We start from the raw sequence: 27,086 nt of genomic DNA on the forward strand, positions 1-27,086 counted from the left end.
TGCTGGGAGTTCTGACATAGAAAGTGGTGCCAATTCCAGTTCTGGTCCCTTGGAGGTGGCTTTGCTGCAAAAAGAAGAAAATCCATGCAGCGAAGATCTGTGCCTGTTTTTCACGCTGCAAACTTGCCATGCGGTTGATAAACCAACGCATCATCGCGCTGACGCCAAAGGATCGATGCATTGCCTGTTCACGGCTGGGAGAATCAATGCCATGCCAGTTCACGTGGCTCCTAGTACGCCACAGCCCGAGTCACGAGCACCTTGTCTCTGACTTCCGAGCGTGAGGAACAGTCCAACATTGATACCCCGGAACATAACTACTTAACTTGTGTCTTCCCATTTTCCTGCGAGAAAGCGTCGAAACAATCTCGGGCCTGGAAAGAAAAAAAGGTGGAAAGGGTTAAACAATTCCTCCTAGACTCTCTCATACAGGAAGAAGGTGGATCCACCCCACAGAGAAACCAATCCGGAGCCTAGCCCGAGGGAGAAAAGGATGTCACATCCGGAAGACAGGAGCAACCTGGAGTCGAGGGGTAGAGCTGGAGAGAGCTGGAGGGCACCACAAAAGAAAACCCAAGAGGAACACCAACCGAAGGAGACGGGAGACCAAAGGAAGACACTGAGGATGGAGTGGCGACACTCGAGGACTGGAGCGAGGACTGGTGGACTCCCCCAGGAGATGCTCAATTGCCACTGCAACAGCACTGGTGGTGAGTGACCCAAATCAGGGAAAGGATGAGCAGGAATATTAAACATTCAAGTCCGAACCCTATGGGACAGAGAGACGCTGAGAGCTGTTTTCTTTTGCTTTCAAACCGCATTGATCTCCCTGATTGATGTGTGGGTCACAACCAGAAGGGCTTATACTAATGGTGTGGAACTTGGGGCATTTTTATATCTCTTTTGTTTTGTTTCTCGCTTTATTGGTACATTGGTAAATGAGCACAGGGATATGAGTCTAAAAACATGCTAAAGGTCAATGATAAGGCAATAGAAAGTCTTCTAAACAAACCGAGTTGTGCTAATCATTGAGATAGTTGAACCCTGTTATATATTCGGAGACTCTTGGGAACCACCGCCTGGAGAAGACTGATCTGAAAGAAAGAATAAAAAGGAAGTAACCCAAGCATAGAAAACTGGAGTCCAGAACACAAAGTTTTTTTCCATATGTCCACTCAACTCCGATAATAAATATACAAAAATTGAGAAACATATCAAGCCTTTCTAGCTTCTATTTCCACCTATCTCCCACACAGAGACGCCCACTCCGACTGTGACGCAGGCCCGGTTGTACAGCTGAAAAACCATTGCACCATCATGCTGCGGCCAAAGCATCGATGCAGCACTGGTTCACGGTTGGGAGAAATGACACAGCGTCTGTTTCACCACTGTTGCACTAGGATTTTCCACGCGTTGCATCTGTGCACCAAGTCTGCATCGACGCTGGGCTTCAGTAAGGAACCTAGGCCGCACAGTAAGAAACAGATGCATTACCTCCCCATGCAGTAGGAAACCGTTGCATCACCTCTCTATGAAAGGAACCAACTTATCCCATTCCCTGCGTGTGTTTTAGTCTTTTGTTTTGACTCATCCCAGGTACTTTGTGCTAAAAGTGACACATCCATAGTTTAATATGGACTGATTATTTTAAACCTTTTAAAAGTGATATCTTGAATTGTGCACATTGGAATGTTGTTGTTTTGGTCTATATAAAGAGTGGTTATTTTCCTAAACTGGTGTGGTGTCCATTTGTAGTGTTTTAACTGTGTTACTGTGTGTCTATGTAAAAATACTTTACACATTGCCTCTAAGATAAGCCTGACTGCTCATGTCAAGCTACCAAGGGGTGAGCAGGGGTTATCTTGGTTGTATAACCCCCTTACCCTGACTAGAAGGAAGAGCCCTTATTTGGACAGGGTGCTAGCCACTGCCAACTAGAGACCCCAGTTCTAACGCCATGCAATTTGCAAAGTGGGAACATTCTGGACTTACCACCTTTTGTAATCATGCCTGCAACTTCCCTGACATTGCTTAGTTCATTGAGAAAGAAGGGGACCACGTGCAGGGGGTAGTTTTAAATATATCAAGGCATCCACTAGACGTATTCATATAATGCTAATATATAAAACCGCTGAACCAATTTTCACCAAAGCAAGCAAAGGGACTTTCCTGACTAAAGTTCTAGTTTATTGCCACGTACGGTGTGTTTCTCTTCTGCAGTATTTTCGTTCACTGGAGGATTGAGATTCCAAAGGTAGTTGAAATGGGAAAGGTATTTTTTGATCCCTACTTTATGTTCACCCTACCCCTCCCCTTGACGGATCTACATAATACTTGAAGTGCCAATTCCAATCCAGAGAAACATTTTTAGGCGAAATGTTTTGTGCGAATTCATATTTCTTGGAAACAAATCTGTGTGAAGAAATGTTAGTTGTTGTGTCTTACTGCTGCAGTCCGTGAAAAATGCAAACTCAGTGAATTTTTATTAATCATGTTATATTTAGTCACTGCTTATAAAGATTGTATGATAGACTATAACACGATTCTGATATATTGTGTTTCTTCTTTTAGCATCTTCTGCTAAGATGGGGCTGGTGGAAACAAAATTGGCAATCATCCCTGGTGCAGGTTTGTTTATATTCCTTGATGTAATTAGATGACCTTGATTCCTTGAGTCTAAGCTGTAGAAATAGTGAGAGACACACCTGTACTGACTGCATAGAAACTTGTAAAGTGTAAAGAAAATTACAAAAGGATCACTGATGTTTCAAGTAGGCTTGCATTTTTGATGGGGCAAAGCGAAAGGTGCAGTTTCATTTGCCTTAGCACGCTGAGCGTATGGCTCTCACTTTTAAGTAAATGTAGGAGCGCAGCGTTGGAAGCAGAGATCACTGATATTTGATTAATGGATTATATAACTACAGGAATTCTTTGTCGCTGAAGTAAATGTCTGCTAAGTATTAAACACAATTTTCCAGGTTTATAAAGAGAGCAGATGCGATTTCCCTTGTTTGGCAAGCACTGTATGCCTGATCTCTGCTCTACCAGTACAACCTAGGAATATGACCAGAATGGTTTCACGTTGCTGCAGAGGTGGTCTCTCTGTGCATAGCACTGGTCTTCTCTGGGACTTTTTAAAATATTTTTAAGAAAATAAATCCAGAGGTTTTTTAGATGATCACACTTGCAGTCCGTATCTGGAAGCTCGTCCTTTCTGGAAGTAGTATGTCTCAGGCAAGTGCCATCAAATCAGTTAGCTCAAATCACAGTTTTTCAAGCAAAATGTGGAGAATACGACCTCAGCCATAACATAAGAATGAAACGTTTATTGAAACCGGTAGACTCGCTGACAAACAAACAACTTTAGTGAATTAACAACATGCATTAATTGTATTCGTCAATATCTGCAACTCTCTGAATATCCAGTGTGCTTCATATACCTTACCATGGACCTTGAACATGCCCTTATAACACACTGACCCGTGCTAATGCATTTGAACTTATTTTTTAGGTTGAGCATCAGCATGCATGCACTGTCTGCAAGACCTGTTGTTTTCACTATAGGCATGTCAATTCTGCCTGCTTCTTACATAAGTTCACTCGTGTGTCAGTGTGCTTTACTGACTGCTCATTGGTTGGTGCTCCCAATTCATCATTTCCTTTTATCACTCTTGAGCAACTGCCAACAGCTGTTTCTTTATACTATAGGGGCTTGTAAGCTAATGTGGGAACTACTTCTTTTAATTCATGCTCAGTGGGGGAGTAGGAAATGTACAGTTTACTTACACTGTAGGGGCTTTTTTGCTTGTTTGGGGATTCATTGTTTATATGACTGCTCAGCAACAGAGTAGGAAATACACAATATACGCTGGTATTTCCTGCTTGGTATTGTTAATGGATTTTGACACCCCATTTCATGTTTAATACGAAGGTAGCTATGGTGATGAACGGAGACTCCTAGCAGCCCTCCTATCCAGCCCCAGCCTTTCCCATGCTGCCTTTGCAGAGCCCGTCAGTCCTTGCTCCATGCACAAGTGGCCTCCGTGCTTTAGAGCTGCAAGTTATTGCTGCATTGTCAGACGTGTTCCTGGAGGGACTTAATGCATATCCTGCACACACCCTCCCTTGTGATCTCTGCAATGGTTCTCTATGCAATCAGTGCTACCTCTGTGTACGATGACTGTTTATTTGCGGGCTAATCTTTTCCTGGGCTCTTTCCACGTGAAAGCCAGCCTCGATCTGTTGCTCCCTCTTCAGATCAGTTATTTCCCTTTGCGAATTGGGCCCTACCTGCCAATCCTCCCTTCCACTGTGGAGCGTGAGGTTTTTCTTCTACAAGGCTCCCTTGGTGTGCATGGTGGCCCTACCACAGCACAGCTTGGTTTTGTAGCTGTATGGACCAGTTCTTTTATCAGTTTAGATTGGCGCCTGCCTGCCAGTCCTCCCGCCCACCTCTGCCTTACCTTCTACAAGATAGTCTTCTCAGTCTGAAGAGCTGCACCAGCTCGATTACATCATTATTTGTGTCAGTTCTTTATCAGTGCAGATTGGGCCCTGCCTGACAGTACTCCAACCGTGCAGCCTGTGCACTTCCTTCTACAACATGATCTCCACAGTGTGCAGTGTGGCTCTACCTAGCGTGGCTTGGTTCCATCGGTGTTTGGGTCAGTTCTTTCCCAATGTGTTTTGGGTCCTGCCTGAAAATCCTCCTTTCCACCTTGCTGTCATTTAATTTCCATCGACATTATGGGCCCCTCTGTATGTAGGGAAGATCACTACAGGGAGACTCGGTTCTACTGTGTAGGTCTGTTTGGTGCTTGTCCATGAACGGATCTGATATGTGTTAGGGTGAATCTTTTACTGTGTGACTCTATTCTGTCGCTGAGCCAGGCGATCCTTTCCCTTTCCGGGTCGGTTTCGACCTTCGGCTCCCAGGGCTTCACAATTCTTTTGACATAATTTCCCAACCTAATGCCACCATTCAAAACTGTAAAAATGATAAATGACTTACTGATTAACGACGTTCATAAATATTTTACACTATATATTGATCCTCACAGAGTCCAAGAGTAACAGATCAAAAGATTAATTGTGCTATGGGCTAGCAATCTCCTACATTCATTTTTTAAAGGTGGTAAAAAGGGATGTAGAGAAGTTGATTAGACTTGTTGGCGATGTTTTGCCACCTGTGTATACGTTTACACGTGTGCATCTTAGTATGTGTTCATGGCGTGTGTGTGCACAGATTTCTAAATCTTTGGCAATGTTTTTGAGTATGAGCTAGCGTTGCGTGCTGCAACATTGTCGTCCCTCCAGAAGCCAACCGCGGAGTCCTAAGATAGGTTTCGATTGTTCCAGGAACATTTGTGGGGAGTGAAAAGCAAGCATTAACCAGAGCCACAGGTAATTCTTATTGGCCACATTCCAGTCCATCATTTGTTTTACTTGGTTTTGCTACAGAGGCCACCCACATGCAAATCAGCCTTGGTACTGCTCCAATAGCAGCAGTTCATCTTGAACTGCTGAACACATACCCTCTTAATGTGAATACAAGTTTTGTTTTGTCCTGTGGGATGGGGTTTGCCCAGACATGGCTTCTGTCGTTTATTGTGCAATATGACTCAAGTCACACTTCAAAATAAGGCCCAGTAAGGCCAAAATTAGCTTGGGGTTGCTGTTGTTCCCATTCATAGTCCACTATGCCTAGAAAGAAGTTCCAATTGGTATGTTCTTCTTGGAGCAGAACCAAGACTGGGATGCCTATGGTTGATCCTTGCCTACAGTGGCACAGTGAGTAGAAAGTGATGGACCAGAATGCAGTGCTTTGCAATTAGTGGTGTCTCAGAATACTTCAAGCTTTCCAGTTAGCAGGTTTAAGGTTTGCTATCAGTTTTTGGCATGTAATGTGTGTGTTGGGTGTGTGAAGAATGTAGGGTTATTTTGGTTTACTGGACTGTAAAGAGTTTTAGGATTATTGGGGTTCTTAAAGTGCACTGATCGGCCGGGGCACCGGGGTAGTGTCACAAGATACGAAATGGACTCTCCCGAGAGCTACCGAATGACACTGAACATAGGGAGCCTAGTCCATATCATTTGACACGCCACTAGAACACAGTGACCGACATCATGCCAATTTACCCCCTTTTCCACAAGGTATAACACCGACAACATCCAAAGTACAAAGATGCAATGTGATTGGTATGTAAACTTGTACAGATAAAATGCTTTGTTATGACTTGAGTCGATCAATGATGTTTTGTTCATGTTTTTGTAAAACCAATAAAACATATTCAAACAAAAAATTGGGGTTCTTAAAGTGCACTGATGAGGCATGGTGGTTTCATCAGTGCCTAGCTTATGGAGTGTCTGCAGGCAATGGCATCCATGTTCGTGGACTTGGAATTATATTTTATCATAAGGCTTTCATCCAGCACAAATGAGAGAAAGGCCCAAAAGTAATAAAGAGAAAATAGGAGAACAGTGACAAAGGAACAAAGCAAAATCAAAAAAGAACTTGCAATACAATGGCAGTATTTCCCTGCCTGATATTAGAGCATACTACTGGGCGGCTCACCTAACGGTAGTAAATGAATGGGAACATGTGGCAAGAGACCACCCCACATACGCCCTGGAACACACACAGTTTTTCAAATGCCCAAACACACACACTACCTTTATGGTGGGAAAGGCTCTGCACATCTCCTAACAGCCACACATATCGTGATTGCGGCATGGAAAAAGGCAGAACAGCTAATGAAGTGGGACAAGCGAGTGACCAGGGAAACTCCACTTTGGGTGGGGGGGGGGCGGCTTAAAGAAATCGCAAAGCTGAGAGGATTCGGGAAGTGGGACCTGCTGGGCATCTCACAAATTAAAGATATAATATTCCGTAAAGGGCTGGTTACATTTTCCCACCTTTAGCTCGAGTATGACATGCTCCAGACACAATGCTATAAATACTTGCAACTAGCACCTGCGTGGAAGGCGCAACTTATCGACACAGGTGACCTCCTCGAATATGCCCCGTTAGAAGGACGGCTCCTGATGGGTGAGATTGGGAAAAAAGGCAGTTTCCAGGACATACAGAACCATTATCAACAACAAACCGGTTTTCCTGCTGAAATTGAGGGCGAAGAGGGAGGCAGACATAGGCGAGAATGACAACCCGGATTGGGAAATAGCGCTTATGCATCCTGAGAGGTGGCCATCAGGTACCGCCTAAGACTGATTCAGTTCAATTGCCTGCACAGAGAATAATATGATAGAGCCCGATTGCACCATATGGGGAGGGCTGACAAGCCTTGCTGCTTGCGATGCAACAGGGTGGAGGGTACATACTTCACTCGGTATGGGAATGCCCCGCATTCAGACGTACTGGGTGACTTTGTTGAAAGAGTTAGAAGATATTTTAGGGGCGGTGATACCCTTGGATCCCCGGTTTGTTTTGTTGGGCATACACATGGAGGTTGACCTCCCCAGACCAAAGTTATTACTTCTTAATTTAGGACTAGTGGTGGTTAAACGCCAACTGGCACGAACATGGGGGGCCACACTGAATCCATCCTTGGAAGAATGGAGGAAGGGTATGGACATGTATATGTCAGGGGAGAAGACGACGTATATAGCACGGGGCTGCCCTAAAAAGTTCCAGAAAATATGAAAGCCGTGGATAACGCACTACGATCTCTTGATCGAAGACTCACAGTTATACCCAAGGCGGGGTGGTGGCCGAGGAGGGGAGGGAGGAGGGAGGCACGTGCTCTCAATTAAGACAGTCCATTTATTGATGACATGTGTATTACTGCTGTTGAACGATGCTGTTGACATAATGTCAAAGACAATCATGTTCTCTGGACAGCCATACTGTTTCTGTACTGTAATTAAGAAAATGCCAATAAACACATAAAAAAAAGAACTTGCAAGAGTGGTATAAAGACAGTAAGTGTTGAGCGGTAGACGAAAGGTGCATGAGGTGGATACAAGGTTATTCAGCCTTAGTACTCTGCAACCCTCACATTCAGTAGTGCTGCAACATGCTCCTAGGAAAACTTTGGGCTCCTGCAGTTATTTATTATGTTTTTTGACTGTGTTGGTAGACTGACGAGCATGAGGTAATTTTGGTTTGCATAGGGGTTGTCGAGGAAAATGAGTGTTATTTTTCAGTGGAATCTCTCTGGTGAGACTGTGGGTTTTCTATTGCATAAATTATCTATGTTGGTTAGTACAAGGAGTGTGAATTCATTTTTATGGGTTCAATGAGTTGGGTATAAAATGAGTTTGTAGGTATTTTGCTGTGTGTATTTTTTTAGCAAAGGTGGGTACGTCAACTTTATTGTGAGTTGGAGGAATATATCACTATTTTAGTGTGCATTGGTTGAATTCCTGTGTATGTTTGGAATTTGATGGGTATCTTTATTTTGAGGTTCGTTCACTGTGCTGCATTGTGAGTATTTGGTTCACACGAACTGTGATGAGTATCTAAAGCATGTATGTCTGTGGTGGGGTTTGCTACTGAATCTATTCGGAGTGCATTGTTTTTGTTTCAGGTTTGAGGTATGTGACTTTCATTTGGGAGTAGATAAGCTTCACTTGAGATTTGACTGAGTTGGCAGTCATTTTCCCTGTGCAGCCGCCATAATGAGTGAGGTTGATGCTTAATGAGTATGAAGTTATTTTAATGTACTTGTGCACTGATAGTTGTTTGATAACCGCCTTGAGATTTATTGTGAGTTGGTTTTATTGTGTGTTTGATGAATGTGAGTCTATGTTAATGTCAACTAGTTGTGTGTGAGATGAAGGAAGTTATTTTGGTTAGCACTGGGTACGTGTGGTGTATCATGCTTCTTTTCCAATCTTTTGGACAGATATAGAGTTACTTGCAGCTACTGGCCATGGGTAATCACTTTTAGGACTAAGGTGAATAGCCAACATTTACTTAGTTTGCCTGAATTTGGAGTGGTAGCTGTGGTCGATAAGTGAAGGTATAACTTTGGGAGTTTGTGTGGTGCATTTCTCGAGGTATAACATATGACAAAATATACATCTTTAAAATGTATATTTTCAGGAACAAGAGATATATTGAAATTGCCTAGCACCTACACTTCCAGAGACAAGTACACAAATAGATTGCACATAGCATGTTGTAACATAATCAAGATGCCATCTACTTCCTATATCTGGAATAGTGCCACAGTACACAACTCGCAGCATTACCTTTTCCAAGACTTTTGGCCGACATTATTCGGTAAGTCACTGCTTTCATGACAAATGTCCAAGCAGTCAGTGGGCCAACTGTAATATGAGGTTCTTCAAAGTATAAAAGGGTATTAGAAAGTTTATTGTAACAGACTCATAAATATCAGGTGATGGCTTTCAAAGCTTTTCAATGGGTTTTTCAGCTGATGATGGGATGATATGGCCACGTGGCTATACATCACAATTTCGTATAGATTAAAATAGTTTCTTGCTTTTAAAAATGCTTAAAACTTTAGGGTCAAACTTCTTAAGGTACACCAGAGATGCAGAGGCTCTCTTGGCTTATGACCTTAGTGTGAGTAACAACTGAACGAAAATCCATGTATTCTGGAACCAGTAAGATAGTAATTTTTTGTACCCCAGGGTATTTAATGGTTAAACTAGAGTTATTTTTGAAAATGTTCTATTGAGTATTCATTCAATGAATGATGTACGTGAAGTCACTGCTTCCTACAGGGAATTAGAATGGTTTAATGTGGCTTTTTTCCAGCCAGCCTATTACTCTTGTCTCCTCTCCCTCATAACCTATTTCCCATTTTCTGGTGCTCCGATGCTGCAAGGTCATACAAATGGCAATAAAAATATGTAAATATCATCACTCCACTGCATACAAAAAAAACAAAAGGAAAAAAACTTTCCCAAATGCGAGATTTATTGCATTGCAAATGCTTGTTATTTTATTGTGTCCTTCAACAATAGTCAGTTGTCATGGCTAGCACAGTGAAAGAACCCCTTCAATAAGAAAGAGCTGAGAGAGCTTCTTGCTAATGGCACATAAATCATTCCACAAAAATGAGCAATTTTACCTTATGTAATGTCGCCATAGTGCCTACATCAGTGACCTTTTACATTACTCCGTTATGACAGTGTTCATTGTATTGGAATAAGTTGTTGTAATAATCCACTCGTAACCCTAATTTTTTTAGGCCGTGGCCAGTCGGAACCCCCCAAAAGGTGCCGAGTGAAACAACAACCCCGATGGTACAACCCTCCGGGCGAAAGACAAACCCGACACAAAATTTACCAATGGAAGACTTAACCAATACACCAGTCTCTGACAGCAATATGGTCAGTCCCATTTTTAATTTATCAACACACTCGCTATCTAGTGATGAAATCTCTATCCTTAGTAAAGGTCTATCTTTCGTCCCCACTTCATACCCCAATTTTCTGGACCTACAAGCTGAGCTTCTTGGCTTTTTTAGGAAAATACGGCTCCGGGCATTTTTTGAAAGCAACGCAAGCCCTCTTAAAATTACAAACACACCGTTCAGACCACCTTCAACCTTTCTACCATCATCCAATATGGTACCAAGTGAAATAATCACTTTCGAAAAGATTATCCTAAAAGAAACATTCAAGCTGGCCAATTCCACACAATATCACCCTACAGGAGAAATCAGCAATCTACAACTTGTGTGACAATACCAACGTAGTGATTAAACCTGCGGACAAGGGGGGCGGGATAGTGCTACAAAACATCGACACATACAAATGTGAGATTCAACGCCAACTTTCTAATACTGATCACTATCTCAGACTCCCGACTAACCCTACCAAAGATCTACAGTCGCTTATCTGACAGTTTACTACGGTAGGTCTTGATGAGGGTTTCCTGAGTAAGCACGAATTCAGCTTCCTCAATGTCACCAGCCCGCATACCCCTGTCATTTATACACTACCTAAGGTCCATAAAAGACTTATGAATCCCCCTGGCCACCCGATTATGTCAGGCTGTGGCTCGATTCTCGAGCCACTAGGCCACTATGTAAATTTCTTTTTGAAGGATTTTGTACCTATCACTGAGTGTTACATCAAAGACAGCATGGCCATGATTAATTTAATTGAAAACCATCCATTTGATCCCACCACTGAGACTTTATGCACATTGGACATAGAATCTCTCTACACTAATATCCCACAGAGAGACTCACTCATTGTCATGGAATCCATACTTAAACAAAAGACCACGTCCCCATACAGTCCCCACACTCTTTATCTTACAATTACTTGAGATATGCCTTACAAGGAATTTTACCACATTCAAAGACCAGTTTTACCAGCAGGTCCGGGGGACATCAATGGGGGCTATTTTTGCCCCTACGCTAGCCATTCTCTATATGGACTGGCTTGAATGCAACACTATTCTTCCCTCTAGCAACCCGTTCCACACATGCATTATAAAATGGAAACGATATATAGACGATATCTTCCTTATCTGGTCAGGAGACATAGAACTTCTTAATGCCTTCCTTCACTGGCTTAATGACAACTGCAATGGTCTCACATTCACCTTGACACACAACAAAGACAGTATTCTGTTCCTCGATATCACTGTCCAGCATCAAGACAGTACTCTCTTCACATTGCTTTTTTGCAAACCAACTGAGCACAACACTCTGCTCAGCTATAAAAGCTGTCACCCCAGGGCCCTGAGGGACAGTCTACCTTAGCACAAATACTTTCCTCCAAACTCATTACCCAAGGCTATCCCCGCCGCCTAGTGCGTAACGCATCAAAGAGAGCGTGGTACTGCCCCGAGACACTTTACTCGAACCCAAACCAGTGGCAGAACTCCTTGTCTGCGTCACAACATTCTCCGCAGTTTCTAGCATAGTTCGCAAAACCATCAGGAAGAATTGGCCAATTCTCAATGCGGGCTCACTCAACATAGACCCACCTATGTTCGCATTTAAAAGAAGTAAGAATGTGAAAGACCACCTGGTTCGAGCTGCATTGCCCTCCATCCGGAACTCCAACCCCACACTGAATGACCTTTGGTCCTTAGCCCCCCCGAAAGGACATATTAAATGTGGTAATTGTATAGTGTGCGAGTTTACCATAGAGACAAAGGAGTTTGTTTTTAAGGATGTGAAAAATGTCTTAAAATCCGTGACTAATTGTAATACTTGTAACGTGATATATGCCATTTTTTGTCCTTGTGAAATGATTTATGTGGGCCAAACAAAGCAAAAGATCCGGCTACGCATCTCGCAACATTGCAGCAGAATTTGATGCAAGTCAGCGAATGCGTCGCTCGTGGATCACTTTCTTGAGAAGGGACACACAGAAAATGACATTCGGTGGACGTTATCACCACTGTGAAACTTCCCCCGAGATGAGGGGATCTCACACGCATCCTCAATAAGGAGGAGTTGAAATGGATTTTAAAGACTGATAGTCTCAACAAAGGATTAAACCTACAGGAGGACTGGAACACATTGATATGAACATTTTAGCCCAAGTTCCATGCATTCCTCCATGTCCTTTCTCTGGTTACAAACGGCTGTCCATTTTCCGCAGTAGGATAGTTTGCCTTCTACAAATGTTTTGTTCTAATTACCTTATCTGCTAAATTTAAAATTGTTCTAAAAATGTGGCCCTCCTTGTCTCCTTCTCTCCTATCTATATTCAACCCTTCAAAATGGCCGACACAGTCGACACTACCGCTTGTCACCTCTTCTATGTCTAATAATCACATGGGAGCATCTGACCAATCAAATGCACTTTCCTCCCACATATAAACTCCATGCATGACTCGCCACTCCTACCGGCACCGCGATTGAGCAGTACTGCTTCCCTACTACCGGTAAGTCCTTACCAAGAGGTTTTGCCTGACCACCACGCTCTATGCTGGTTCCCCCCTGGGGCTGCCGGGTCTACCATCTAATTCCCGCCAACCCTTTGCTTCCCCACCCAGGTTATCGTACCGGACTATCTTGAACGTCCCTATATTCCCGATTGTGGTCCACCTGACGTTCTTTGACTAACCAAACCTTGGTAAGCGCCATTGCGACAATTCTCCTGTGTCGCCCCCGATCCTAGTTCACTGCTGGTCTCACTTTGACACTCCTATTCGTTCTTTCAGGCCCTTCTTCAGTCTTACACAAGCACATTGTTACCGGAATCGAATCCAAGCTGACCCCAACAGGTCACAGCAACAGCCCGCCCAGTAAGCCTCCCTTTACCCGTCCCACCCACCACCTTATCTGACACCTCACCCGCAATGTACTGTAACCTACTCATTGGTTTTTGCAGGAAATTCCTGTGATTAGGTACACAATAAGCCTTGAATCCCTTGGCTTCCCTCTTAGTGAGCTTTAGCCTTCTCCTGTAGATATTGACTCTCTCCAATGTCATCTTCACTAGCATGAACGCGTCGTCACCTCTTTTTCCCCCCTTTTTAACCTTTTTAACCAGCCTCAGCACTTGCGCCGAATGTAATTATTTCACTCCTTGCGCCAAATGTAATTTTCACATCATGCACATGCACCGACCTCAATTTCGTTCTCTTGCATGTGTTTAGGTATCCTTTGTTCAGTACTTGATATCAGCCTGTCGCACTCCAACCTTCCTCCCACAGAGTGCATGCCCACAAAATTCACGCAATGTATACATGCGTCCTTTCCGAATTGTCCTTACGGATGTCTTTTGGTATTTTCCTTCCCTTCCTCCCTTTAGGCAAATGAGGCTGCTTTACTATTAGGCATACATTAAATGTCCTGATGAGATCCGTAGAATGTGTTAAACGGATCGAAACGCCGTCGACAACTATGAGCACCTTACACACATGGAATGATTTATTTGCCCTTTAAAAGTGTGAAGGTGTCAATATTGTTCTGTTTTATAATCAAAACTGTGCGATTAACAAGTTTACAGAATGTTAAGCTCTTGCCTAAGCCCTTTTGTTTGTTCCATTTAATTGTTCCCTGTCCTCATATTTCTTGTGTGATTGACTGGGTACAGGCTTGTGCCCTGTCTTGTATATTGTGTGTTATTCATGTTTTACATTGACTGAAAAGTAAATATCAAGACCTCTGCCCCGCTGGGCATGTCGCTTTCAAATATAGCAACGACTTTGTCTATATTTATTGATTAAGCATTATTATTTGTAAGGGACCACTGTTGCCTTAATAGTAATAATACCCGAGGCATTAATGTTAACTACAGAAATGTATAGTCAAAAATGTAGTTATGTAAAAGGTCTGTGTATAATCTGTCTTTCCTGATTTATGTCATCCCAAAATGTGCATTTCTTTATAGTTTGATTCCTTTTTTTTCATACTGTGGCTTTCCTTTTTTACTATCCTTTTACGTGGTTGGAGTCTATTATATTTTCCCTGTGGAAAACCCCCAAACCTCCATTAAGCTGCTTCTCCTTACTACCATCCAAAGCCAATTCTTAATTCTGCAATGAATTTCTTTATTTACCTGTTGGGGGATGAAGAGTCCCTCATCCCTCTTACTATCAACTCTGATTTAGATACCACTTCGTTCCTTGCCTTTTCACTTTATGGATTTTATAATGTGACCCTAGTGACTGGAGAGGAGTAGACCCCTCAACCTTGCCACAAATGTCTCATGGTACTTGCTAAAGAGACATGCCCGCAATTAGTTGGTCAATAAAACACTATTATTGATTTGTAACCGATTTCCCCCATTTTATCAAGTTTGTAAGTTAAGATGCCTAGAAATATGATACAAGGATGCAGCACCACTAGGGCACTGTGAGATACAAGTATGTATAGTAGTATATTGCTGGCTATCCTTGGTGGTTATTCCTACTAAGCTACTGAAGCTGTCCCAAAAGTAGTGGTGGTGTAGAGAATGGTACTGTCAGAAAAAAGTATCAAATTTTAGTAAGTATTGTCAGCATAGCCTCAGTCTAATCTTTCCACACTTTAGAAGTTGTTTGTGTGGGAGCTTTGGATTTCTGGTCTGGAAGTTTTGTTAGGTGGGAGTAGTGTTGTGAGACCATCTGTGCTGTGGTGTGATTGATCTATATGCACAGGTATATAATAGAATATATAATAGAATCAAAGTTCCATTGTTTAAATGTAAGAGTGTGCAGAGCATTCACTTGCTCTGGGGGGGGGGCAGATGGAGCAGAAGTGCTTGAGATCTGGATAGTTAAATACCACTTAGTAGATCCTTAACTCCTCCAAAAAGGTGATACAGAGTAGAAGATCCGTTAACAAGACAGTTATGTTATCTGTGACTATAGTAAGCTTAAAAAGTTCCTGCCCTATTTGTACCCCTGCTATATCTGGTCTACCCCTAATAGCACTGCAAAGATGTGCCGCTGTCAGAGCGAAAATAAGTGGGGAGAGAGGACACCCTTATCTAGTATCCCATTCAATAGCTATAGACTTCATGGTGATAATATTAACCCTTACATAGAATCACTCTCTAACTTGCGAGGGTCCACCTAAGAAACTCCTGGCGTAATCTCAGTTTCTCCAGGAACTGTGACATATAAAGGACCAATCTACCTTGTCAAATATTTTTCCCCATCCAACAAAAGCAGAAAGGTGCTCTGTTGTTCCTTTGTTGGGAGTAAACCATAATATGTAGGAGCTTCTTGGTCTTATCCTCACCTGGCTGCCCTAAAATGAACCTGGATTGATCAGCATTGATCATCTCTTGGAAAAGCATTCCCACAGTGGTGGCTGGTATTTTTAACGGTGGTAGGTGAGTGGGTCATGGGGCCGGGGGGTACAAATGAAGAAAAAAATAAAATAAACACTTACCTGTCTGCTTTCTGCCGCCATCTCCTCTCCCTCTTCGCCCGCATCCAGGGCAGGAAGTAGGAAGCACCCGCCTCCCAGCCTCCCTACACAGAATCAGAATGCTGCAATGCAGCATTGTGATTGGTCTGAGTGCTGTGGATCGGCGCTCAGCTTGAAAATGGGAGGCTGGGCATGTTCTCCTTGCAGGCTGTAATGGAGAACTTGCAGAGTGCACTTGACGGTTTGACCTGCCATAGACAACCTGCCAAAGCATCCTAGGCACTTGAAGTGGGAAAACCACTCATTTATCTCTTTCTCTTTGACCTGCTTAGTTGGGAGACACTCCTCCGCCTTAGCAGAGGAGCCCCCACTGAGTTCCCAGCTTGACTGCCATTAGTTTAACATCGACGTTCAAGAAGGCTGTTGGCCTGTATAAGCGGTTGTTGCCTGGCTTTGAAATGACCACTGCCTACTGCCTGAATATCAGCAATGTCTCTATCTCACCAATGTCTAAAATATATTGAGGACCAGGGTTAGTTTGGTGCTTACTGATGCCTCTTAATAATTTCTCCTTAGTTATGGGTTCATCCAAGATGTTGGCTTCTGGGATCGCACCAGTAAGGTGGCTATCTAAATAAGCTTATTCCTCTACTGATGAAACAACATCTTTGTCAAATAGGTTTTAGTAAAAGCCATTGAAAGGTTTCTACAGTGGAGCTGTTGTCCTGAGCTATTGCTTTGACTTGGGCTCGAAGTGTTTGTGTCTTATCCCAAGTCTCTCTTGTGTTGCCCCACCGGATTGTCCAACTGAGACTCTAATAAAGCTCCCGCCTTGATTTTCAGTAATTTCATATGCAATGCTGATTGTAGTAGTGTGCTTCTCATGTAAGATTTACCGGTTGCCCCAATGGTTGAAGTGGAAATATCCTGCATTGTCACCCAAAAATCTTGATATTTGCTCTCTTATCTCTAAGTGGATGACAGGGTCATGTAGAAGACTCTGATTGTACCTTCATCTGTGCGATCTGGTATCAATTGCAGCAAATGTTAACAGTGAGTAGCACATGGTCATAGAGACCTATGGGCCAGATGTATCAAATGGTTTTACCCTTTCTGTGTCTATGAGAAAATATGTTCATACATATGGCCCTATGTGTTTTATGGTGATTTCACAGTTCTCGGGCATCAGTCTAGTGCTAGTATGAAATAAATCAAATGTGTATAGGTGTTCATTTTAATGTGAGGCCTGTTCGGTATTAGGTTACATTAGTGAAATGTGAAATTAATTCTGCTGAGTTGATCGGACTCTGAACCAGAGCAGTTACTATTAGTTGGTGAGTAAGGAGGTCTTCTCACCTTTCGTGGTCTTACTTTTGAAATAAACATGTTGGGGGACTTGCAAACTGGAGTTGAATGATTCACTACAATTTTGGGGACAGGCGCCACTTAGAGACCATTGTGAAGAAGAAGGCAAATGACCCAGATACTTGACAAATGTTATGGAAACAAGAACCTGATCCTACAGAGGTGGGTGACAATACTCAGTGAGTAGCAGAACTGCGTCAAGCCCATTTTTAAACTGAACAGCACCTGTAATTTTGTTTATTGCGCTGTGTCCACCATGTTATGTTTTGTATTAAAACCACTATCATCAAATCATTAACTACTAGCCCAGCTACAATCATTGCAGCCTCAGCTGTGTTACTTAGCACAAAAGAAAAATGACCAGCCTGCGGGATTAAGGAGCAAAAGTCGGCTCATGGAATGAAAGAGCAGAGTCAGCATGAGTCCATCTGCTCATCCAATGCTCAGTGCAATAAAGACTAGGAGCATGGCCTGCACAACCTATAGGTTACCACTCACAGACCTGACTTTGTGCAATAGTCAACATTCCAAATAGTAGTGAAATAATAGTGGCATCGCTCACTGCTTCCTACTCTGTGTCTCTGAGGACAACCTCTGCCAGGAAATGGGAATTACCTCATATTCTGCGTCTCTGTAGACAGCCTCTTTGGGAAATAAAACTAGAACCAGAAAGAAGACCACAAAAGAGAGTTTGACACATTGAGGAGACTTGAGCATACTGCTACCTAGAGAAACAAAATATTATTACATTACAAATGGGCAAAACTTTAATCCTGAAAAGAAAAAAACATTATTGAATAGTGTTCTTGGTAGAGAAGATAAATATATATTTAAACATGTATCCATGGCATTAGGTCATTTGGGAGATGTCATTCAGGATGTGTATAAAGAAGCCAGGCAAAGGTTGGAAATAGGATTTGCCAAATCAGTTAACATTCTCATGACACTTCATAAATGTTACACCCAACAACAAAAATCAAATAAGTCAGCGAAGTAATTTGTGGCACATCTTATAGAGATGGCTATTAAATGTCCATTTAGAGAAATGAGAGATGATTTAGGATCAAATCATAGCACAGTGTCATATCAACAAGATGCAGGAGAGGCTGTGGGCCACAAAGTACTCAAAATTGAAAGAATATTGCAAAATAACCAATATAATTGAGGAATTGAGTGCCTGTATTAAGGAAATGCAGTGTTAAAACAATGGGAGAGATGAAGGTGTGGTTGCACCCTGTATCAATGAATCAGAAATTGGTGAGACACTAGAAAACATTAACATCGTGAATAAGAGGTGTGGAGGTAAAAGTGATTAAGAAACAATATCATGGGTTGTAATGGTAATGAAACAGAACTCCATCAGACTAGACAAAAAGTGCAGGAAATGTGGAACGAAAAGTTACCTTGCCAGAGTCTGTTGGAACTATGAGATTGTAGTAAGTAAGTAAGTAAGTAATTTTTATTTGCATAGTTAATTAAAACCATTGCAATGCAACCTTTAAAATTCTGTCTGTAACCAAACACATATCACTGCAGACATTTAAAATGTCATCTCTATACATAAAATGATATATATTCTATTACATTTTTCCCTTTTAAAATCAGTAAAATAGCAACAAATTTTATAATCATTATTAAAATAAGGTATAACTTGAGGTTTAGTGTTATTAAGAGTCATATTTTGATAATTTCTTTTCCACCGCCTTCATAAACTTCACAAAGCTACAATTCAACTGCGGGTCATAGGGTGAAAAGCAGGCAAGGACTGCTTGTCTTCGTGAGCGTATTCCTCGCTGGTTAAATTAAAATTTTAGCAGGCATTTCCGTTCCTCCTGCAATTTGTCGCAGGAACACAACAGATGCGACATATCCTCAGACGCTGTGCCACATAAGCGACAGAGGGATCCCGCCTTTTCCTTTAGCCAGTGTGGAAAATGGCAGATGCAGGGTAGCAGGCCCAATCTGTACTTTAAAAATCTCAACTTCGTTGTTTTTGAGTAGCCCAAGTCCAGATAGCTCTGTTGTGCTTGTGCAGAATATGAGTTTAAGATCATCAATCCGTAAGGCCTTTTCGCAAGAGTTGCTTTGTCATCAATCCATGAGAGATATTGAATTGTTCTCTTTACTAATTTTTTTATCGTTAATGGTTAGTAGGGGTATTCCAAAGCTGTTGCAAGCCGAGGTTCGCCAGGCTGTCTTTCAGATACTCAGAGGATGGTGCGGTTGGATTTCGCTCTAATTCCGACCATAGATAATCATTTAAGGTACCCTTTTTGGCTTTTTGGACTTTGTCCCAAACAGTTATGTACACTCCCTGTCTTGCCAGAAGCTGTTTCTGGACACCAAACTCCAGCCTGATAAGAGCCAGGGAGGTGTATTTCGGCAGGCTGAAAATAATCCTGTATGCAGCTGTAACAGTATTGTCCAAAGTAATTGCATCTCTGCCTCTCTGTACTTCACTCCCATAAGTAATTGTTGGCAAGAGCTTAGCTTGTATTACTTGTGACAAGGGCAAGAGGGAAGGGCCAGTAAGTTTCCAGTTAAGTGCTTTTAAAGAAATTGCTACAGCTATGCCTTTTCCTCTGATGCAAGCTTTCTGAATTGTGAAATGGCCGCCATTGTCAATTTTGACTCCGAGGTATTTGTACAATGGTGTATCCTCAATTCGGATATGGTTCCAAAACCAAGTATGGGAGTTTTTCCTTTTCTTGTTAATTGACATTGTCTGAGTTTTCTCCAGATTTATTGTCAGTTGGTTTGTTGCTGAATATCTCTGTGTAGCATCCACAAGGTGTTGCAGCCCTACTCTTGTATGGCTCATTAGGACTATGTTGTCTGCATGAGATTGTAGTAAGTATAGGGTCAGAAGAGGATGATGGAAGATGAAAATGAAGGCCAAAAGCAAACCACCTTATAAGTGATGAAGACGTAATTCTCATGCTAGACTCAGAGTTTATGTTCACCAGTAAACCAAAAGATGTATAGGAAAGAATGTGGGGAAGGGCGCATAATCGCACTAATATCTTGTAAGTGCCATAGATGCATTGGGATACTTATAAGCAGAGATGATTTTTAGAGAAAGGCAAGTACATTGAAAGGTTTATATTGCCAAAGTGGGCCCTCCAATACTATAGTGGGTTCACCATTTTGATTTACATATTATTGTACATCAAAGGGCTGAGAATCATGAGGAAACAGATATGAGTGAATTTATCTATAATGCCACCAATGTGTTCAGAGCAAAGTTAGTAACACTTAAAGGGTATATCCATTGTATTGCTCTTAAAGAAGGGGCCTAACGAGTAAGACACAAAGTTCAGAGAATACCCATAGCGTTCAGAGAAGGCGTAAGAGTGGTGATGAAAAAAATGGTGTGGGAGGGCATCATTCAGCCTCTTGAATCTGTGCAATGGGTTTCTCCTGTGGTGGTCACGAAAAAAGGTAGATGGTATATTAAGGTTTTGTGTGGATCTTAGAAGCATCAACCACAATATTGTAATTTATATCTTCATTCTCCCAAACATCGGGGATATGTTGTTAATGTTGAAGGAAGCAAAGTATTTCTTGAAAATTGACCTCAGGAATGCATAAAATCAAATTAAAATGCATCATGGGTTAAAAGATTTACTTGCCTTCACAATACCTGAAGGGTTGCTTTAATTTAACAGGCATTTTTTTGGCCATTCCTCTGCTGCAAGTATTTTCCAGAGTAGGATGTCTCACATATTTAAAGATCTGAGTCAAGTTGTGTTCTTCCAGAACAATATTTTGGGAAACCCTGGACGAGCACAATTGGTTTTCAAACAAGTTTTGGATAAATTGGGAAAAGCAAGCATGACACTTGAAAAAGAGAAATGCAGTCTTCAAGAAGAGATAGAGTATTTGGTGTATACTATCTGAGCCCAAGGGCTTAAACCAAAGACCCAAACCAAAGAATGACTTAGTGAAGGCCATCTAGGAAGCGCAAAAAGATAACAATTAATTTGGTTATTATTTGATTGGTAGAGTATTACACCTAATCTGTGAGAAATGTGGCTGATAAAACAGAGCCATTAAGGACATTGTTGAGAATAGGACTTCATTTTATCTGGTCTAGTGATCAGGATCTGGTGTTTGGGAACAGATATGACAAATGCCATTATATTAATACCTTTTGACAGCAGGCACTAGACCATTATCACAGTGGATGCCAGTGGCATAGGAATTACTTGCCTGTGTCCATAATGGGTCAGAAAAAAACAGTGACATTTGGCTTGCATTCTGAAACTGACTCTGAGAGGAAATATTCATTCATAGAAGGCATTGGTTGCTGTATGGGCTATGAAACATTTCAAAACGTATGTGTTGGAAATAATTGTAACATAGTGTACACATCACAAACCTTTGCTCAAGGTATTGCAACCTGGTGGTACAAGTAAGGTCTAGGCTTGCTGCCAAATGACATGTGTAATGATATATGATTGAATATGTTCCTGGTTGAAATAATAAACAAAGCTAACTGCCATTGCCCAGAGGTACAGAAGAAGAAAATATAGAGAATGATTAAATCCAATGAATAGAAACAAGGTTTTGGATTATTGGATGAAGTAAGGAAGATTTGCCTAGAAAGGTGATGTCAGGGAGAGTTGTTTGAGCTAGACCTTATGAGAAACATGTAAATTAAATATCTGTCGAGGGTGATTGTTTATTGATGCAAGGAAAACTCTTCATCCCACCTTCTATTATAAGAAAGAGGGTGGGCGTGTAAATGAGGGACATTGTGGTCAATATTTAATGACCGAGGAAAGATTTTGCATGAACCATGATGTAGGAAGAGATCATTAAATGGGTGTTTGAAGGAGAAAAAAATGGAAAATTGGAGAAGGTGAACAACAGCATATACAAGACGGGTGTGCTGGTTTAAAGTTTGTCTTGATTATTTATTTTTGGGGGGAATCTTTTTATTAATATTTGTTTTAACCAAACCGCTTCCACATTCAGTGCAGTACACATGGTACAAAATTATGACAACACATCGTGAAGACAGATGTACAAGCTGATGACCAAAACAAGATATGCAAGAAAATTCTAACAGTGTGTTGCCATGAAAGAGAACTCGAGTGACTCACTTGGCATTTATTTACTCTAAAACTTCCCCATGGGAGTGTGGTTCTCTGCTCGCGGCAGGCACGGTTAGGGTTATCTAATTTTTATTGGACCACCTAATTCATTATCAAGCAACATGAGCTTTGCAATGGTGTTGATAGATTTTACCACAAGGTGTTTTGTGTTAGAGTTTATTAATGAAATCACCATGGTCAAGACGATCAAAGTATTGAGGTACCTCTTTACATATGAAGGTATTCCCACACTGTTAGTTACTGACAATGCTACGCAACTTACTTATGAAATGAGGAGATTCTTAATACAACGCAATATCAAGTATTTGAGAATGTCACTTAATGACCCACAGGGAAATAGAATTGTTGAAAGGGTAAATCAGTTAGTAAAGGGGCGCATTCACTAACCAACTGTTAAGAGTTAATTCGATGTAGAGAAAACAGTGCTGGAGATGGTTTGGGTGCATGGCATGTGTCAACAGGTACACTGGATTCAATCCTTTCACTATGATAAGAGTCGGGAAGGACAAACTAAATTAGTGCCGGGATGGTAGAAAAATAGTTCGGTACATGACAAAAGTGGGCATATATAGCCTTGAACTGGAAAGAACGTGATGGAAGTTGGGGTCTGGGCCAAAGTGAAAGCAGGCAGAATGACTATGGGAATGTCAAAATTCAAAGTCAATGAGGTGACAAATAGCTATCAAGTTGTCAAATGGGCAGAAGTGGAATAGAAGGAGAGTAGCATTGTAGAGAGCAGCAGTGTGTGATTTTTTTTTAAACAAATGAACAGTATGTCCTGAAGGGGTCGAAGAAGATCGGCATGTGCACATTTTGATTACTGATGCCGAAATTACCAATAGGTCATGAGTGGATAGAGCCAGAGAGGGTGCAGGAAATGAGTCAAGCGTATCAGATGGAGTGTCTGTGGAAAGCAGTGGAGATTTAAAAGGAGCTCATCTGCATAGAGTGAGGTAAAGAGGACAAAGAACTATTATTAGTTGGTACTGTAACAGTTAAAGCAATGATTTGCTGTGTTACTTTTAACATTTCAATTTAATCATATAGTGACATGCACATATTTCACCATTGGTTATTGTTATTCGAGTTATGGTTCATATCCTTAATTTTTATTCTGTGCAAGTTCTTGTTCACATAATGCATGTGTATTGTTATTATTGTTTAATTTTGTAAAAGAGATGGGGAGGAGATGTGTTATAATGTGAGACCTGCTTGAAATTAGGTGACATCCGTGGATGTGAAATTAAATCTGCTGAGTTAATCAGGTTCCGAACTAAAGCAGTTAGCTGTTGATTGGTTAGGGTAGATGCCTTCTTACATTCCTTGTTTTTACTTTTGAAATAAAGATATTGTATGTTTATGTAAAAGGAATTGGATCAAATTACTACAGGTTTGTGGGGCGAGAGGAAAAAGTGTAGTCCACAAAATCAAGATGGATGCCTCTCAAAACATCTAATATGTCTATCTCCTTTATCCAGAGTTTGTTTCATGGAGATGCCACCCTACTCCCTCCAACTTTGTGATGGAAATGATTTTTGTCATTGTCCATAAATAAATGCAAGTCCCCGCAATGATAACCCTCTTTTGCCTATTCTATTGCCATTTTTATGATCATTTTAGGGATGGCTTCTTATCTAGTATTTAGCACATCAACCTTTGTCATTGTATAAATACTTGTGACCACATATAGAAAGACTGCCAGCATGTTTCCTGCTTTGTCTGGTAAACTAACTGCACCAGGCTTCAACGACATTGCTACATTGTATTCCAACACCAGTTTGCTTTTTATGAGAGGAAGCAAAAAACTAGTAGGGGCATTTTTTTTTATTTCATTCTGGGTCAGCCACTCTGTGTCAGGGCAGTGTCTTTGAGTAAGAATTCATTGGCATATTATTTTAAAACATAGAGGACGACTAAACTCTTAAACTAGCGAGTTCAAACCCTTAGCCTTGATTTCTGACTATTATATTTATAGTGGTGGTGCTGTGTAAATCTTTGCAATGTGAATGCTTTTCCATGTTTCATCATATTGGCCTACCCCATTGCGATGTAGTTCCTTGAGTACCTTTGTGGTTCATGATGTGATTGTGCCATCCAGTCTCCCCCACACCCCCAAACATTAAACTCCACAATCTTTGTGTTGGTGGAAGGCCTTGCCTGGGAGGCCCTTATTTCATTTCCTTGAGGCCCCCGCATGTTACATACTCCCATCCCTAAGGCACCTCCTACCAAACATGCCCTATAACATATCAGCATGATACTTACCTCTCTGAGTTTATGTGCCTTGGATCCCTTCAAGGTGCTCTTGGTTATCTTACCCTAGGACCACCCAGGCCTCTGATTGACTCATCCCACTGATCCTATGAAAGCCCTGAGCCCTCCATCATGCTCTTTTCTGCAAGCATACCCACTTTTTAGACAACAGTCTCCAGGCCATCTGCTGTCGAGGAGGGCCTGATCATTCTTTGTATCTTTGATTTTTGCTGGGCCCACAGATGAAGTTGCTCTACCTTTCTAAAAGTATCTTTCATGGCTTTTCCAATGGCTCTCTCTGGTGAAGAGAAGCCCTTTTTTCACTTTCTGATTGTCTTCCATTGCGTACGTGAGCTCTGTTGTGAGGATTTGCGGCTAGCCTCATCATCTTGTTGTGACTCCTTATCTTGTTGTGACTCCTCTTTCAGATCTAGGACCTGTTGTCCCTCTGCCACTGTGTTGACAATATGTCTTTGGTCATTCCACATAAAATCATACTGAAGAGTTGCTCCCACTGGTACATTGTGTTGTGTTTACAGATAAGGGCTATGATCTCTTCTATATCTTTAATGCATTATAGCAGCCAGTTTGTTATAGAGGAGAAGTTTATGAGCTTAATTTCAAACCATATCCAGAAACCTGACTAGAGACATAATTTCCTCCTTTGTTTGGAAGAAGGGGACCCGAGTCATGATGTCTAGTGGAGCTACTTTTCTGTGGCCCCCAACTCTGTTCTGCGTGTGCAGTTGAGGTGTATTGAGGGTTGTCCAAGTGGTTTCAAATGTGATGAGTGGGTGCTGCAGGAAGGTTTGATTGTCCGAGCCTTCTGCCCCATCATGAGACCCCTGATTGTAATGTTGTTTCGCCTCTACCTTTTTTTGCGACCTCCTTTGTTTAGGGCTAATTCATTGTTGTGTACCTTTAGTATCACGATGGCAGGTCCCATGTGGTGAATCTCTTCTGGTTGGTTGGCCAACGTGCCTTCCAGGTCTTTAACTTAAATCTCTAGCTTATTTATATAACACTGCATCTCCATTATATAGACCTTTTAATTACCCCTGGTTGTGGTCACCTTCACCTTATTTTCCTTCAAGAACTGGTGCAAAAAGTCTTGGGTTATGTTAATCTATGCAGATGGGTCTGGGAGTCTGGTGAGGCTCAAGCTGAAACCCTAGTTCTTCCTGCTTGTATATTCTCCAGGCAACTTGTCATTAAAATAGGGATCTCTGAGGCTTCTACTGGCTGCCATATTGTAGATGGTATGTATGACCTGTCGGACTGTGAAACCATCTATAGGGTTTGTTTCTCTATTGACTGTTTTAGTACATCTTAGGGATGTCCCTGTGGACTAAGTCACCACATAGCAAGAACTTCCAGAAGCAGTGCTGTATTGAGGGAGCACAGGCATCCCCTCCTAGAATGTTTAACCTTCTTGTGGGCATGCTTCTTTTGTGGAGCAGAGTCTCTTGTGGGGCATCTAGGCTGGTCCCTGGGTGGCGTTAATGACCAGGAGCAGCTCCTCCAACACTTGATCCTCAACTTCTTCCTTCAGGGGACCAGCCCAATCTTTTGTGTTCAAGGAAAGATCCAACAGTGTATGTGGTGGACCCTCTTTGATCTCAGGGACTCTATGGATTCTCCTGTGTACACCTACTATTGGAGAGCCAATCTTGGAGTCATGTGTCACTCACTCGGATTTATAAGACCCACATGGACCGCTCTTCAGAGGGGCTTTCCCCAGCTTGGGCGTCCACAAGTGTGCCATGCCTCACCTGGGAAACCGCTTCACACTGCATCCACCATCTATGCCAAGGCCCAAATGCAAGGTGGACCAGTGGGCCCTAAGAGAGCGTGCGTGGGCTTGAAGTCAGTTCTTCATGAGGTCTTGAGTCCCTCCACACACAACTGCTTCAATTAAATCAAAAGAAGGGTCCCCTCCCTCCTCGGGCACAATTCCTCCTCCAAGATCCTCAGTTACCTTATGGGCCACCGAGCGGGCTGCTCCTTCTAGGTTTTCATGTAGCGGGTTAAACCGATGGACCAGTTCCCACCCTCAATGTGGTACACAAACTTCTTCTATGGAAAGCAGTATTCTACCACTGTTGCGTTGCTCTAAAGTCCTCCAAGCTGGCTTTCCCCGCCCCTGGTCCATGAGGCCATGAGGACCACCGGGATCTACCTTTGATACACACCGGGCCTCCAGCTGCTGAGATTTGGGAGGTAGATGGCTACCAAGCACACCGTCAAGCTGGCAGCCCTTCACTCATCTGGAGATGAATCCTGCAAAAGCCTGCAGTTTGCCTCCACTCAACCTTGTGAGGTTTCTCTTGCAATATGATGATTTACATTGCGTTTCCCCCCCCAGACCCATCTGGGATCAATGTGGGGTGCTGATGATTATTGATAAGTTTCAGGAAGGAGAGGCACTCACAGCCTGACATCATCTCCATTCCCTTGCTGGCCACGCCCCCCTTTTGTAGACATTTTGAAACACAGCTTTCTAAGTTCACTAATTTTTTAAAGTGTAGCAATATGTATACAGCCATTTTTTAATGTCATCTTCAAAAATATATGACACAGTTGT

The 27,086-nt window shown here is 42.1% G+C and overlaps 1 protein-coding gene across 3 annotated transcripts in view; it reads left to right on the plus strand.

Moving 5' to 3' along the window:
* Positions 1 to 27,086, plus strand: part of AUH (AU RNA binding methylglutaconyl-CoA hydratase) — a 789,095-nt gene that overhangs the window by 390,229 nt on the left and 371,780 nt on the right. For all 3 annotated transcript variants that reach the window (XM_078675624.1, XM_078675622.1, XM_078675623.1), the window contains one exon: positions 2,572 to 2,628. In XM_078675624.1, the coding sequence (XP_078531750.1) occupies positions 2,572 to 2,628 (57 nt within the window). The remainder of the gene's footprint in view (positions 1 to 2,571; positions 2,629 to 27,086) is intronic.

This window comes from Lissotriton helveticus, chromosome 2_1 (genome assembly GCF_964261635.1).
Source record: "Lissotriton helveticus chromosome 2_1, aLisHel1.1, whole genome shotgun sequence".
In the NCBI taxonomy this organism is placed as follows: Eukaryota; Metazoa; Chordata; class Amphibia; order Caudata; family Salamandridae; genus Lissotriton; species Lissotriton helveticus.